Source organism: Aricia agestis, chromosome 16 (assembly GCF_905147365.1).
Source record: "Aricia agestis chromosome 16, ilAriAges1.1, whole genome shotgun sequence".
NCBI classification, from domain to species: domain Eukaryota; kingdom Metazoa; phylum Arthropoda; class Insecta; order Lepidoptera; family Lycaenidae; genus Aricia; species Aricia agestis.
Genome location: NC_056421.1, coordinates 1,463,059 through 1,479,594, shown reverse-complemented (window position 1 = coordinate 1,479,594; position 16,536 = coordinate 1,463,059). Strand labels below are relative to the sequence as shown.

At 34.9% G+C, this 16,536-nt stretch overlaps 2 protein-coding genes across 5 annotated transcripts in view; one reads left to right on the top strand and one right to left on the bottom strand.

Annotated features, from left to right (window-relative positions):
- The first annotated feature begins 7,148 nt into the window (after window positions 1-7,148).
- Window positions 7,149-9,059, top strand: LOC121734926 (39S ribosomal protein L33, mitochondrial). The gene is made up of 3 exons (XM_042125571.1): window positions 7,149-7,270; window positions 7,347-7,450; window positions 8,916-9,059. Exons 1-3 carry the CDS (start codon window positions 7,230-7,232, stop codon window positions 8,972-8,974), a joined length of 204 nt encoding a protein of 67 aa, XP_041981505.1. The 5' UTR covers window positions 7,149-7,229; the 3' UTR covers window positions 8,975-9,059.
- A 3,525-nt stretch (window positions 9,060-12,584) lies between these two features.
- Window positions 12,585-16,536, bottom strand: part of LOC121734924 (1-phosphatidylinositol 4,5-bisphosphate phosphodiesterase) — a 70,927-nt gene continuing 66,975 nt past the window's right edge. For all 4 annotated transcript variants that reach the window (XM_042125566.1, XM_042125567.1, XM_042125568.1 and 1 more), the window contains 5 exons: window positions 16,178-16,355; window positions 15,464-15,667; window positions 14,824-14,980; window positions 14,154-14,243; window positions 12,585-12,984 (listed from right to left, as the gene is read on the bottom strand). In XM_042125566.1, the coding sequence (XP_041981500.1) occupies window positions 12,916-12,984; window positions 14,154-14,243; window positions 14,824-14,980; window positions 15,464-15,667; window positions 16,178-16,355 (698 nt within the window). In that variant the 3' untranslated portion in view covers window positions 12,585-12,915. The remainder of the gene's footprint in view (window positions 12,985-14,153; window positions 14,244-14,823; window positions 14,981-15,463; window positions 15,668-16,177; window positions 16,356-16,536) is intronic.

Below are 16,536 nucleotides of genomic sequence, written 5' to 3'. Positions count from 1 at the left end.
GACCAGTTTTTATCATTAATTTACCCAGAAAAGTGAGTAAAAATTATATTTTAAGCTGGCAATTATTATGAAGAAATTTTTTATATAGGTAATATTATAATGGTCCAAACCATTGACTTTTATAAGTGGACGCGGCATAATGGTCTCTACCAAATCAAAATACTCTTGTAATGTGGCCGGTTCGCCATTTTATGTTCCGGTTCTCCGAGGTACATAAACTGTCAAAGTGTCGTATTACAAAGATGTCGAAATTGAAAGAAAATATCGATATATCGATACATCGATATTTGAAAAAATATTAATATCGGTCTCGATATATCGCGAAAAATATATCGATATATCGGTCAAATTTTTCGACCAATTTGCTTTTTTTGAAATTAATTTATAGTCCGTCAAAAAAGTGAAGAAATTTAAAAAAGTTTGTCCTTGGATCAGTACGTTTCTATTTTTACTAAAATGTTTGTTATTTTACCGATGGCTTGACTTCGTATATGCTATTTTAATTAATAATTAGACAATAAATAAGATTTGTGATAGAATAGTAATATAACATGGCTTTATTTTAGATATTATTTAATCAACATAGAAATTAGTAGATTTGACATTTAGTGATATACTTTTTTATCGAATTTAAAAAATATAAGGTGAAAAATCTGATCATTTCTTTAAAAGATTTTAACCTTAATAGCTCACTTATAACATCTTACTTATCGATATCCTCGACAAATATCAACCGAGTGTCCCATCACTATAGACCGCCATGTTTAGTTCTTGGCAATATGGCGCCGGCCACACTTTTTTGTAGTTATGTCGCTTCCATCTGTTTCCTTATTCATTGGTCCAAACTCCAAACCAAATGCAACCCTATTTATAAAAATACCATATAACATATTAGTTATTACTTATTACCCACTTAGGGCGAAGCCAAACGAGCGTTGTCTGTGAGCTGTGACTTGTGAGTAGGGCATTGAAACCCGGACCCAATTTTCAAAACCCGGGTTTTCGGGTTTTTTCGGGTTTTCTTAAAATTCAAATATTAACGAAGCGAAAATACTTTAAACATGATTTTCAACGATTGTCAACACCTTTCCAGTAAAATACTATTTAAATACCATAGTTTGCGGTCACATACTTTTAAAAAAACAACTATTTACCTCTCCTATTTTATATATTGGATCTTATCAAAGCTAGGGATTAAGATTTTTGGGCCAAGATTAAGTATTACAACAAGCTTCACCTCCAAATTATATAATTATATTATTAAATGTATTTGTATTTTATGAAATAAAAATCTATCAAGAATTTTTGAAGACAGTAAATGGAAGAGTCACCTTAAATATAAAACGTATGCCAACAAATCTTTATTTAATCTTTTACAATTTTATTGCTGATTGTCACGTTATTAATAATTATTTGGTCCTAATTGATGATATACCTGTAATAAAATTTTTGTGCCTAGTTTTTACTTGAAATTGCCTTTTTTATAACTTGCTACGGTATGAAGCCGAATATTCTTTGCAATTTAAGGTAACTTTTCTGTTATCCAACAAACTGGAAAATCTTACATTACTGAAAAATCTTACATTACACTACACCTCAAAGTTTTTGTAGTCATTAGTTCTAGTCACAATAGATAAAATTCATGTCAGATTACTATATAATTGACTAGTTCTGGAATGCGTTGAGACGTTAAACATGCTAGTAAGGAACAACAACATCCGCCTAGTATGGGTCCCGGGCCACAGCATCGTCCCCGGCAATGAAACCGCTGACGAACTGGCTAGGCTTGGGGCCGAGAGTCTCATATATGGTCCAGAACCAGTCTGTGGTATAACTCCCAGTACCACAAAGCAAGTGCTCAAGAAATGGGGTCACAGACTATGCAGGAAGCAATGGGCTGAGACCCCTGGCCTTGAACACTCCAAGGCACTAATTCCTGACTTCAACAAGAAACAATCAGAATTAGTGCTCACCTTGGGTAGGAACCAATTAAGAATCCTTACCAGAAGCCTAACTGGGCACTGCAAGCTCAACAAACACCTAAACTAAATGGGTATTTGTAGCATAACGACTTGCGGATTCTGTGAGGAGGCGGATGAAACACCTATTCACCTTCTCCTTGACTTGACTTAGTGTCTTATAAAAAGCTGTGGCAAAAACTATCCGATGAGACTACTCTGCCCAAAGAACTGGTTGGTTTATTTAAATATTGGTACAGCAATCAGAAAAACCGTGTTAAATGGGCTGGAGTGTTTTCTGAGGTGTACGGGTTGGAGTGTGGGGTGAGACAGGGGGGGTTAAGCTCGCCCCGCCTCTTCAATCTGTACATGAATCGGCTGATAGGTGAGCTCAACAGCACTTTTGTAGGATGTCATGTAGACGGCGTTTGTATTAATAATATCAGTTACGCAGATGATATAGTGCTGTTGAGCCCATCTATCAGTGCGTTACGCAGGCTTCTCCGTGTCTGTGAGGAGTATGCGGTGGACCATGGGCTCAGATATAACGCTAACAAGAGCGAATTTATGGTCTTCAGTGCTGGCGCTGACAGGAGCCACAGAAGTGTACCTCCTGTGACTCTTGGCGGCGTGCTGCTGAAAAGAGTCGACCGATTTAAATATCTGGGTCACTGGGTCACCGCCTCTCTGTCAGATACGGATGACAGAGAGGAGCTGAGCTGAGAGCGTAGAGCGCTTTGTGTGCGCGGTAATATGTTGGCACGTAGGTTCGCACGATGTAGCAGGGAAGCCAAAATGACACTTTTCAGAGCATATTGTCAGTCATTCTACACGTGTGGCCTATGGGTCAGATTTACGCAGCGTTCACTTAGCACGCTCCGAGTGCAATATAATAATATATTCAGAATGCTGTTTGGCCTGCCGCGGTACTGTAGCGCCTCAACCATGCTTGCCGAGGCACATATAGACTGCTTCCAAACAATTATTCGTAAGCGATGTGCCTCGCTTTGGTCGCGTATACGGGACAGTCCAAACAGACTCCTGAGTGTGTGGAGTAGAAGATGGGACTCCCAGTTGTTGGAGCATTGGGTGCAACTCCATGCTCCGGTAGCTCGGTTCCCATACATTTAATTTTAATTTAATTTTTTTTATCATAATAATTTTACTAACACTAGAATAAGGACCCTTTGTTTACTAACACTATGTAAAATATGGACGAAAGTCTGAAATACCTAAATAATTTGAATTTGAATTTAGTACGTTAAACGACTAAAAATAATGACTATAAATTACAATGCAGTGTTACCACCTCTCAAAAATATTTATCCCTAAATTGGTGTCAAAAACCCCTAAAATCGCCATAATTTTTCTGTTTTCCCCCCAAATATGCATATATATACAGTGATTCACAGTGAACTCTCTACAATGAACATGTACACACCCTAAAGTATTATCACTAGTTTTTGTTACACACTGTATAAATTTATAATAGTTTAGAAATAATATACTGAAATATGTTTTAAAATATTTTTATTATAATAATTGATTTAATATGTTAAATATTTCATCTTCATCTGAAGATTCAGATGTTTTGAAGTCGTACATCTTATTATTGAATAAATTCAACATTTTATTTGTTGGATTAAATGTTGCACAAGTGACATCATTACGATTTAATGTAAATCGGACCATCAGTATTGCCGCCAGTCACCACAGAGTGGTCATAGAATTACGTAATAGATGTCGCTAGAAGTCGCTAGGTCAAGAAATAATTAATATTAATATCAACAATTTAAAAATATTAAAAAGTAAAAAAAATCCCTGAAAATACCCCTAAAAATTTCAGACCCCTAAAAAAATCCCATCTCACTTATTTAACCCCTAAATCTGGGGGGAAAACCCCTAAGTTGGGAACACTGTTACAATGAAGACTGGGTGTCATACCGCAGCAAGACACAATACATTTTTTTTTTTGTAAAAATACTGTATGCAGCCAAACATCGATCAGTATAAATTATTGCTATTAATTTGATAATTAGCAATAAAAATATCTCATTCGAATAAAATTCTCAGTTTACGGAACGAAATAAACCTGTGATTACTTTGTAAACGATAAAATTCGGAAAAGTGTTTTAGTAATATATTTTATTTAATAATAAAAAATAAGCTATCATTGTTCCATACACTGTCTTTAAAAAATCCTGACAGGTTTTTAGATATTCCAAAAATACAAATATCCCGAAGACTTTGTTGATGGGTGTATTTTATCACCAACGGTCCATACAAGTTTTAACGTTTTGTCACCTAGTCAATGATATTCTATGTTACTAACGTAACTAGATTGGAAGTTTACGGTAGCAACGCGTTGCCACTTCGAAGATGCCTGCAGGCATATCTCACATACATAATGACATAACGAATATATGACTTGACATTGTCTTTTGAACAAAAAAGTGGTTACGCATTTCTGAGAATCTTTTGTAAGACATTGCTACTCTAGTATTTTAGAAACTCATTGCACCTAGTGGCTGACTTGCCTATCATCAAAAGTCTACGGTACTTTCAGTAGACTTAGAAGTTAGAACCCTTTGAAGCTGTCCATACTTTATTTTGTAAGCCTTTGATCACATAATAAACAAAACTGTAGTCAATCACTGAATGTTGATTGAAAACTATAAAATAAGTTTAACAAGACTTGCCTTCTGGGCGATTCCATTATCGCGGGTGCAACATTTTGATGCACTTAAAGCGTCCTACTGACAAAATAAAACACATTTATTAATAAATTATCTTTTGAAGGGATCCCTTTTAACTAGTTCAATTATAAATTGTAAATGAAAACTAAAATTAAATCTAAGAAAAGCCACAAAACATGTTTGAAGTACTATCGCGGGTGCAACCAAATTGGTCCTCTATTAAGAACTCGGACGAGTTCATTTGAGAATACTGCTAATTGTGGAACTTTTAGTAATTTGTTAACCCATATTTCAAAAGTGTATAAGACAAAGAAATGATTTACCTAGATACAATTAATTTAAGTAATTAGTACTAGGAATTATTAACAATTTTCGGGATCGCGGGTGCAACATCAAAATATCGCGGGCGCAACGAGTCTAAAGAAATTGAATTTATTCATAAGTCTGCGACTAATTTCTACATTTTTGATATGCAATACATAATATTATTAGTAAATTGTAATAATACTATTAAAAATTTTATTATTTTTTAATTATTAGTCATTTATCGATCTGAGAAAAGAAATCATCTAAATCACAAAAAACAATTAAATAATGCAACTTAAGCAAACCTTTTTTGATGTATTGTTATAAAACCGAACTAAAGCACACCTTTAATTCAAAATTAATATTTATAATTTAAAAGAATAGGGGAAAATTATATGTAAAAATATTTTTTTCAAAGAAAATTATTAAATATTTATGATTTTTCCTGTCATTTGTAGTATTTCTACTAAGACATTTAAAAATAAAAGAATATTAATCATCATTTTAAAACATCTGCTAAGTAATACATGAAATATTTCGAAAAATATAAAACACGATGTGACTCCATTCAAATTCTTATAAATCTTGTAATAACATGTAAAGTATTAATAACAAATATAATCTAACGTTATTGTTTACCTTTATAATATGCAATAAGACGAAAATCACTACAATAGTCGAAAAATAATTTGTTGCATTTCCAATTGTACAGCTTCGATCGCGGGCGCAACCACTTTGAAGGTTCTGTTTTTTTTATTAAAAATAATAAAATAGTTTGTTCCAATGATTAATTCTAATTTCCCTAACATTTCTCCTTACTTTTGCAAAGTTTTAAATTATTAACAACATATTTTAGCGAGAAAACTAAACTTTTGTACCTTTTTTATCGCGGGTGCAACCATGGCAATTTTCCTTTAATAATAATGTTTGAAAACTATTTCAAAATTGCTGTTTTTTTTTGCACCGAAATAGAAACTTATGTTATACAGTCAGTATTATGTAATGAAATTAAACTTCGAGATAGTGATTTAGAGTAAAAATGATCATGTGTGGCATAAACAATTTTTCTCGCGCCGTTAGACGATATCACTTCAAAATGCTCTAAATCATTCAAATTACAATTTTTATTCATAAAAGTTCTTTTGCTAGTAAATAATCTTTTTATTTATAATTCAATAAAAAAATGTAACAAATGCTACACTTTAAAAATTCGTGTTGAGGGTCGTCTCTAGCGGAATCGCCCTTCTATGAAATTTGCAAACTGTTTGTGAAGGATAGATTGTTTGAAGAGACTTGGCTTTTTTACATTGAATAGTTTTGGTAGGTTTTTTAAAATATGTACTATTAATTATTATCAATAAAAAAAATTATGACATAAAGTCTTTAATGCTCCTAAAACGAAACTTTTCCTTGAAAATATTATATTTTGTTTAATTATGACCAATATAAATAATTAAACCTATACAATATGTTATAAAAATAAATAATTTGTATGTTAGTTTGTTATAAATACAATTAAATCAGGTCTGGCCTTTAATAATTATGAAAAAAACGAAAAACCCGAAAAGCTTGAAAAACCCGGGTTCCATTTTTGAAACCCGGGTTTTTTCTTGATCCCCAAAACCTCCGGAAAACCCGGTCTCGATGCCCTACTTGTGAGTTGTGAACTTGTGAGTCGCAGAATTTCTGCCGGGCAGAATTCTGCTGCATTCAGTTTCATAGTTCATACAAAAGTCCTGTTTGATTCACACGAGCGAGCGTAAATTTTTGTGAGTCGTGATTTGTATGAAAAAAATTCTGCCCGGCAGAAATTCTGAGGCTCACGACTCACGAGTCATGAGTTAAACGCACTCACAAATTTGAAATTACGCTCGCTTGGCTTCGCCCAGGTTATGGAATAATAATTATAGTTTTTCGTTTTCTCTATTTAAAGTATCTATTATCTAGATTCTAGTCAATAACGAAAAAAATAGTAACATATTCGCTTAAAACCTTTTAATTTGCCAAGGTCCCAAATTGTTGGAAAGTAGAAATTTTCCACTTTACATCATTTTCGGACCGTCCACTTTCCACTGGAAACTGGAATTTGGAAAGTTGGAATATGGAAACTATTTGATGGCAAAATTCATGTATTTATGTTAAAGAAGTAGAAGAATAAGTAAAGACGAAGAAGTATAAATAACAAAATTATAACCTCAAACTTTTCGTTCGGATTTCACAATATTTTTACAAAGCTGTTTATTATTGAGTGTCTTTTTGTATTTCTAAAATGTTCCTAACAAATGTCCTATTAAAAAAAGCTAAATCCAAGTCAGTTACAAAATAAATTTTAAATACATTCCTATAATATTGTGCACTGTTGATAAAATCATGTCTGTTCTTTCAGGAGTATTATGGTGATGATGGAAAGTGTTGTTTCTGGACATCGAATTAATCTAATAAGAGAAAGGCTAGCAGACAAATTGGAAGTGATAAGATTTGACCCATTTAGTAAGTAAATTTTCTTGTAAATATTATGTACTAACCATGTACCTAGAGTCTTGACATGTACCTACATTGTACAATTTACACTCAACTAAGAATTAAATTTTGCAGAGAAACAATCTAATAAATTATTAAGTCAAAATATAGTAATATATTGTAAAGTTTTGTGAGTTGATGCTTTGGACTAGGTAAGGGTTGCCAGGTCGCTTAGCCAAAAAGCCGGACAAAGGAGCCAGCTTGGCCGGACATTTGTACAAAAAAGTCCTGCTATCGAGTACTTAGAATCTAAACTCAGTGTAGGAATATGTTCATAATTTTCTGATTTATTAAAAACAATTTTACATACAATTTTACATTTTATTAGGTGTTAAACCTTCTAAAAATAGTAGATTTTCATATAAAATTATCGATTCAAAGCTCTACAAAAGCCGAACTCCTCTTAAATTTGGCCGGACAAGCAATCAAAAAGCTTGACTGTGTCCTGCTTTATCCGGACCCCTGGCAACCCTACTTTGGACTATACTTCCATAATTTTATGTAATAATTACAATAAAACATTACAACAGAGAGAGACAGTTTTTGACCATATCACTTTTTGCAGGACTAATACATGATTGAATTTTCATTTAATTTCTAACTTCTTGTGTCGACTACTGATTAGTATATCTATTTACCTCCAACAAAAATTTGTTCACCAATTATTATTATTATCAGATATGGGAATGCTGAGCTTATAATTATTGTTGACAAAAACTTTGTCGCCTACAGTTAATTAGCCTAAAATAGGTAATTATTTTTGTGTTTTTTTTTAAACGGGCAAAAGGCCCACCACACATTCCCACCACTGCAACTCCTGTGTCGCCAGGATCAACAGTGGTAACCAACCACGAAAACCCTTTGATATGATCTCAGGGATGCCCGAGGGTCAAGCTAAATCTGTCTTGGGACCCGCAACGAAATTAATCAGAAGAAATGTAGGAGTAGGAGATATCCAATTTCCCTCCCCAAGCAAAGCGGGAGACAGCCAAATTGGAGATTGATGTCCGAACAAAGGGCGAAGCACCATGGGAAAAAAGAATTAAAAAAAATTGTGTGTAGAGTTACCAAATTTCAATAACATTACCAGCCTTTTTTTACTTTGGGAAATGCTTTGCGCATTCCTGGCGGATCGGGGGCATCGCCCGGGGTTTGTGGGACTCCCTGTAGGATCTACCCACTAAAACCCCATGACTCTCTGCTCCCCGCTTAGGAATAGTTCTGGGCACAATCGGCCCACTGCAACTCAAGAACCAGTTACCAGCCTAACACATGATGGACTTGAATGTAATGCTAGTTCTGTAGTTCTGAGTTGAATTTATTGGAAGTTCATGTATTCACTAGAGCTATTTATTGACAACCTGTTCCTCAACATAACCTTTTTTTTTTCATTTAAAATTGGCAGTAGATACTTATATACTGGTTTTTGTTCCAGTTCAACAGGAAAGTTTATACAAGGAGAAGAAAAAAATCCGCAGCATGAAATCAAAATAAACTTAGAATTACTAAATTAGGTTAAATAAAACATTTGTTAATATGTAGTTATAATATATTTAAAACAATAAATGAATAGTGGTTATACTGTGTTTTATAATTTATTACATACCATAAAATTAAAATTAAGGTACTATTACTGTAACATTATTGAACAAATTTAGAATATATGCTTTACTTCAGTAATATTTACGTTAAGTAATTTTAAGTAATTTCAAAAGTATGGTGCGAATTCGATTTAAAACATGACAACATTAATCAATGTGCAATAAATAATTTCAACCATAAATTACTAAATAATAGACCTTTGGTCTTCAAGACACGTTTTGTAATATACAAAGATTTAATAATAGATAACTATTACTTAAAAGTATTCTCACTAATTTATCATGTTTAACCTTATCTACAATAAAACTGATATGGCTGATTTATATTAATACAGTATCAAGTGCAATTTTCAAGCATCACTGGACACCACTGCTGGTCGCTGGAACAGCACTATATTAATATCAATCAACACTTCTTAGATTAAAACAAAAGTAGCAGTTGTTAGTTGAAACTAGCCTTTCAGCCAATTTTTTTATAAACTTTAGAAATTAAGACGTTTAAAGTTGATAATTATTCAAAAGAAGAAAAAGTCCCAACATTTGAAAGTTAATATGAATAAAATTGATTATATGTACTTTACACTACTTAAATGTAATTAATAAAATTGACTAGATGTACCTTAAGTACTTAGGCACCTAATTTAATAGGAAATTTTATGAATATATTGACGCTGCGTGAGTCCTGTATACTAAGTCTTTGGCAATCTTCTACAAGGATGGTGCTCTAATGACATATTCATGGGACGAGGCAACTGTCACAAAGTCTCGCTCAAAACGTCACCAGCGTTTTTATTAAAAAATCATTCAATGAGAAACAGCTGCTGTATTACACATTACAACAGGGTTCCCAAACTTATTTTGTCCACTGCCCACATTATTAAAATTGCAAATCACAACTCTACACAACGCCCCTATATTTTATCTGGGTCCCACAGCGCTCCCCTTTAGATCTTCAGCGCCCACTAGGGGGCGTTATCGCCCACTTTGGGAAAGGCTGCTGATTACAACATTAGTTCTGACGACTTACTAAGAATAAGGAGCCTTTTTAAAAAGGTAGAAGAAGATTAATCCTTTTCACCATGACCAAAAACACCCTTGCAGGATTGTATAAGATGCTGTTATTTTTTTTTCATCTAAATGCGTTTGCCACGATTTGGCAAGTTTTATTATATTTTTACTGTGACAGTATGGAAGTTTGATTCCATAGTAAAGCTTTCTGTGGGTTTTGATCTTATTCTTATGGCAGTTGTGTTATGTGTATGATGCAATAATTGGTCCGCTAAGAGGATGAGTTAGTAATGAAATGAATTGTTATTGGCACGCATATGCAAAGACATCAGTTTTAAATTCTCTAGAAAAGTAGTTATGACATAAAGTATTTTTTCACGCAGATTTATAAGAATGTATATATCTTTCAGCCTTAATAGGAGATTCATCAGTTAAGCAGCTAATTTCAAAGATTTTTTGTAGTCTTAATTTGTAATGGTAACATTGTAAGGGTCAATTTATACTAGCGCGAAGCGCATCGAAGCGAATTATCAAAACTGAACATACCAAATTCAACCTTAACTCCAAACCATTAACGCACATATTATTATTACTTCTGAGAATTTAGCTCGCGCGAATTAGCTTGACCAACGCTTTTGGGTGCGTGCGCATTCTCGCGCATCCATACGAAGCGCATCCAAGCGAATCTACGCGTCATCACTGTAGGCATTCTGGCGAATACGCGCGCACTTGTTCGACTTGTCGCAAATTTGTCGCTTCGACGCGCTTCGATTCGCTTCGACTCTGCGTTAGTATAAAATATAAATTGACCCTAACGCTATTATATTCAACAGTAGGTAAGTATATATATTATTATGTTTTAGCAGAAAACATAGATTTTTTTAACGTTTTATTATCTATTCCATAATTTTATGAGAATAAACAATAATAATGTTGTAACAAGATAGTAATTAAAAATAGTAAAATAATTAGAAATTTAATATTAGTAAGTAATAAATATACAATATTTTAGTACCCGTAAAAGAACCGTAAAAGTTAATGATAAATAATGAATTTTAAATTATTCATTTAAATTACTATCATTATTCAAACAAGGTAGTTAGTAATCTGCAATAAAATCTTTGACTCTATTGCAGATTACTAACTACCTTGTTTGAATAATGATAGTAATTTAAAGGTTGCACCAGAGGCGTGGGTAAAGTTAAAGTTAAATATGGCGTCCAAACACCCCATATTCTCATACGACATCTGTCAATTTTTCCGGTTATAGTTAAGGTTAAAGTTAAAGTTAGTTGGTGCAACCCAGTCTAAAAAAACTTAGCAAGGTCGAATGGAATTTGATTAAACCTAAACTAATCTAATTAGCTAATCAATCGTTTAAATTGAATTTGATAATATACTTTTAACCTAGCCGCAAAGCACACGTCGTCATTGGTCGTGTATTTTATCCAGAAGTTTCTAAAATATTAGAAATAAACTGTCATCGCAAGAAAAAAATGTACACTTTAGTGACTAAAATTAACCTCATTTACATTATAATAATAATTATTCTAAGCCTATAATATAAATTTACATTTCTCTCTCATTTAGAATTCTTTGATTTTTAATTTATTTAGCCTAAAATAATAGTGTCAAATGGTGCACCGTGCATTATAGTATAAAGCCAAATTGATTTAAAACCAAATACCTAAATTCTGCAGTTTGGAGAATTAAAACATAAACAATGCATCAATAAATCAGATCTGACATCCCTTATGATTATTGTCGAAACAATAACTTTTTACATACGATTGAACTTAATTTTGTAGAACTATGTGTCAGTGAAAATGTTTTAATAATATCTGAGACAAGATTCCATACCATAATAAAACAATAATTTAGGCTTTTCTTTATAACAATGCGACAAATCTTTCGGGGCATCGCAAAAGTTGTCATTTTCTTTCATTGGTTTATAATACAAACTACATATTAAGATGTGATCAAACTGGTTTATCAGTTACTGTACTAACTACTTTAGTTCCAACGCCTATTAGTAATGAAAAATATAGCCTTCTCTTCCATTAATACAAAGAAGGAAAGAGAAAACAATTAACAGGCGTTGGTTTTTGATAATTTGGTAACTTTATACTAGTGATTGGAACCCGTTTAACTAACAGTTAACACACAGTCGTACGAGGATCTTTTGACCCTTGGTAACATTTTCATTTGGGAGTGAATACAAAATAACGGTCAATCAAAATTACACAAGTACAGATCTTAATTATTATGTTTTAAGTCCCGGTTATTAAAATGTTGTTCATAATTTTGGTTAGGGTAATTCAGTCTATTCACTTGATTATCTGACAAGAGAGAGATTCAATCGACGGATAGACAAGTATAAAGTTGGTTCTGTGCCTGGGGCCGTACCACGAAACCGTTTTGTGACTCAAACAATCGTACGAGAATGCCGCGTCCCACTGTAACAAACGAGAAATGACGTTGTTAGAGCAGGACGCGGCACTCTCAGCCGATTGAGTCTCAAAACGGTTTCGTAGTAGGCCTACAGATTTCTCACCAGTCACCAGTCGCGTCGGTGATCCGTTCCACTGGTCTACCAAATTAAAGAGAGAGTACTCTCTTGCACCTTTTTAATTAAACCGGCGACCATCGCAGAAGTCGGCATTATTGTCATTCTTAATTATAAGAAAGTGCCGAAGAAAGATCCTTGTAAGACAGTGTGAATTTGTCACATCATCTCTACTACAGCAGTCGCGGCACCGCGGGCAGAACGACGCTCTGTCACTGTCAGGACAGCTGTTCTAGCAGCGGCGCGATCTCGGGATACTTTCATGCGAAGAACTCCGACTTGCTCGACATCTCAAACTCCGATTCCTCCATCTTGTATAGCTCGATCAGCTGGAATAGGAAAAACATTATTAAGGGCCTGTTTCACCACTTCCTGATAGGGCTATCCACCAATTAACTTGACAGATCAAGTATGGAGAATCTGTCAAAAAAGTTGTGAATAGGCACTTTATCACTTTAACAGAAAGTGGTGAAACAGGCCCTTAGACTATTAGCGCCTCTAGCGTTGAAATTGAGAAGTTCTGTAAAAAAGTTATATCGAAAATTGTCGATAGTTTTATCGAAAATTGTCGGTGTTTTTCTGATAATCCATACTAATATTATTACGTATTCGAAGGACTTCGGGTTCGAAGGATTTGGAGAGAAAGACCTGCTGACTCTTATAAAGACTTTAATCACTTGCACTAGGTCTAACACAAAGCACTAGGTCCAAAACACTAAGCACTATCACTGTCCTAGGTCGTAGCCAAGTCGTAGGTATCACTCTTGATCACTTGTTTTTCACTCCGAAGTCGCCTGAAGTGAATTTACTGGCTATATATTCCTGCGGCTATTTATATGGACCGAGGCGAGTCCTAGACTGTACCAGAACATTCCTTTCTAGAATGTACCCTATTCGCGTAAACAAGTGTGGAATATTTCTGGAAGCCTAACGCCATCTAGTATCGAGTAGCGGTTTTATTTTGTTTTAATTCTCCGGGTGGTGCCACTTGTTGACGCTAGATGGCACTACGTGTACGTATCCGTAACAATTTATTATAAAAATCCATACTAATATTTTAAAAGCGAAAGTGTATCTGTCTGTCTGTCTATCTGTTACCTCATCACGCCCAAACCTAATCGTCGCTAATTGTTGTAATCACGAAAAAACCCGAATCAATGAAACGTAAGAGCCCCAAACAATGCACTTGCATTTTGCACCTTGTTCAAAGGAAATAGAAGTAAATAAACGCCTGTCCGTCAATAAGTGCTATAACCTACGAATAATAAATACTAAGGAATCGTAACTCCCATACTATTACCGTTTTAAATTTGGTTCCTTTGTAACGTCCAAGCAACGTCTGGCGCCTCTACGTCGCCGCAAAGCGGTGTTATTTTTAAAGTTAAGTTTAAAAACAGCGCTTGCAGCGACGTCTTCCGACGCCCGGGAAATACGACCGTTGCCGAAAAATTACGAAAATTTCTATTCGCATTATCACTTTGGGAGCACATGTACTTACGTTGTCAATATCCTTGGACAATTCTTCAACTTGTTTGTCATGTGTCGCCTTCAGTTTTTCCTTCTCGCGATTCTGTTTGATTGTTTGGTTCTGAAATCAGTTTTAAAATGTTAAAAGTTACGCAAAACGCCATCTATTGGCGAATATCATCAACACGTTCTTTTTGTCACAAGACAAAAAAGGAAGAAGAGATAAAAATTTTTGTTTTACCCGGAAATGCATGTAAATGAATATTTATTTATATAAATATGCATTAACATGCATTTCCGACCCTACGTAAAGAGGGAAAGAGCTAAGAAGAAGAAGACATGCATTTCAAAACGACTGCACTCCCATCGCACGATACACTTCAATCAAGGCTGGATTTATATAGGCCACTTTAATTTTGTCGCCTCTATGTGAGCACTCTGCCGCCATCCTAGGACGCCATAGAACGCTGCCGACAATAGGCCATGGCCTATACTGCCTACACATACATATTTATAAATTTAGAATTAATTGTATACTTAACTTTAATTTAATTTGGTTATAGATGTGTTTTTATAAAATAATGTTGTGCATGTCTGTAATTTGATATAAGCACATCATATATGTGTGTGTTTATATTGTTGATATGCCTAATAAATAAATACATTAACCCAGAGCTGACTTCAATCCTCTCTACACTTACCTTGCGTTCGTCCATGAACTTCTTGGTATTATTCTGCTTCTTCTCTCTCAGTCTGCGGTCCTTCTCCTGCTTGGTCTTGAGCGTCTTGTCGTTGGCTACCTCCTTGCTGGTCTCCACGCTGATCTTCGCTTGACGAGTGTTCATCTCTTTCACCTCCCTGGAAATGAAAGGGATGGAATGATTGCATTATCTTAATATTATGTTTCATGTTATATAGTTTTGCTTAATCGGTAGTGTTAAAGTAAACTATCTATTAAAGTTAATAAAAAAAAACATAAACAAATAGACATAAAATTTAAAACAGACCACTGTCCACTCTTGTCGTGTTTCTCACATCCTGGGCTGTCTTACTGTTTGTCTTTTTTCTTCTCACATATTGTGTCACCTCTCTTACTCTTCCGTAACAGTTCGTGCTGTATCATCTCTCGTACTCATAATGATTCCTTAAGTTTACGCGAGTATCACTCAGTATCACTCAGTAGATATTATAAGGTTGAAACACTTTCGGATATTGTCGCGGAGCACTTTTATTAATCCCGAAAGCAGCCGAAACGTCGGGATTAATAAAAGTGTTCCGCGACAAAATCCGTAAGTGTTTCAATCTCTCGTACTCTCTTACCTGTTTTGCTGTCTCTCTCACCTCTCGTGCTTGGCCTCCAGTTGCTTCATCTGCGCCTGCTGCGCGGTGTCCATGAACTTCCTCAGCAACTCCCGCTGCTCGTCGAGGCGCGTGCGGGCGGCGGCGCACAGCTCCGCGCGCTGTTTGCGCAGCAGGTCAGACCAGGCGCGCGCCTGCTCGCCGACTAGGTTGCGGAAGGCTTCGTCGCCGCTTAGCTGTTCCTTGCTGTGGAGTCATAGAAACTTAGACATAGCCAAAGTTAGAAAATTAGGAATTATAGGCAACTTATTTAAAGACAGTCGAAGCCAGATAATATTTGTAACTCCTGTGACATTTGGTGTGATTGACTATAAAAAGGGCTAACTCTTACATCGGTTTCAACTAAAACATAACTTTATTTTGTGGCAATTAATGATGGTGTCACCGATAGTTGTCTACCGATAGGTACTCCGTCTAGCGACTAACGGCCGTTCCCAATATTTGATCTATCTCTGGTTTTGCCCTACTAGAGATAGGAATAGCTCACAATTGACATAAAATATATGTCTCTAATGTCTAATGTGAGTTATTCCTATCTCTAGTAGGGCTAAACCAGAGATAGATCAAATATTGGGAACCGCCGTAAGATGAAAACTGCTTTAAATAATCAAATTAAGAAAATGATAAACCTATCAAGTTCTTGAGAAAAAGATAATCAAGAATTCCACTTTCATACTGTAGTACAAATTCCCTTACTTCTTTCCTTTAATCATCTTCTCCAGCGCCGCGCACTGCTGCTTCTGCAACGTCATCTTCTCTTTGGAGTGCCGTTTCTTCATGACGTCGAGGTCTTTCTGCTGCTTCTTGCCAGTCTTGAGGAAGCCCTTGTCCTGGCGGAGAGTCTCCACTGTGATGGGCTCAAACACCATCGGCTCTGGAAGAGTTGATGGATATTAGTGACTTTTCGAAGTATATGGGTGTGTTTATCGGCATGCTCCAGAATAATCATGTCCCTTCCCAGGATTATTGGTAAATATTTGAAACGCAACCAAACTGGCTATCGTGTCTTATCAAATATCAGGTGCTTATGTCAAAACTGGTTAGGCTTCAGAAAT

Coding starts and splice junctions, on each gene's coding strand:
- LOC121734926 (XM_042125571.1), top strand. CDS start 7,230: ATGTTCCTAACAAATGTCCTATTAAAAAAAGCTAAATCCAA. Junction 7,271..7,346: donor TTAAAAAAAGCTAAATCCAA/GTCAGTTACAAA, acceptor CTGTTCTTTCAG/GAGTATTATGGTGATGATGG. Junction 7,451..8,915: donor GATAAGATTTGACCCATTTA/GTAAGTAAATTT, acceptor TTTTTGTTCCAG/TTCAACAGGAAAGTTTATAC.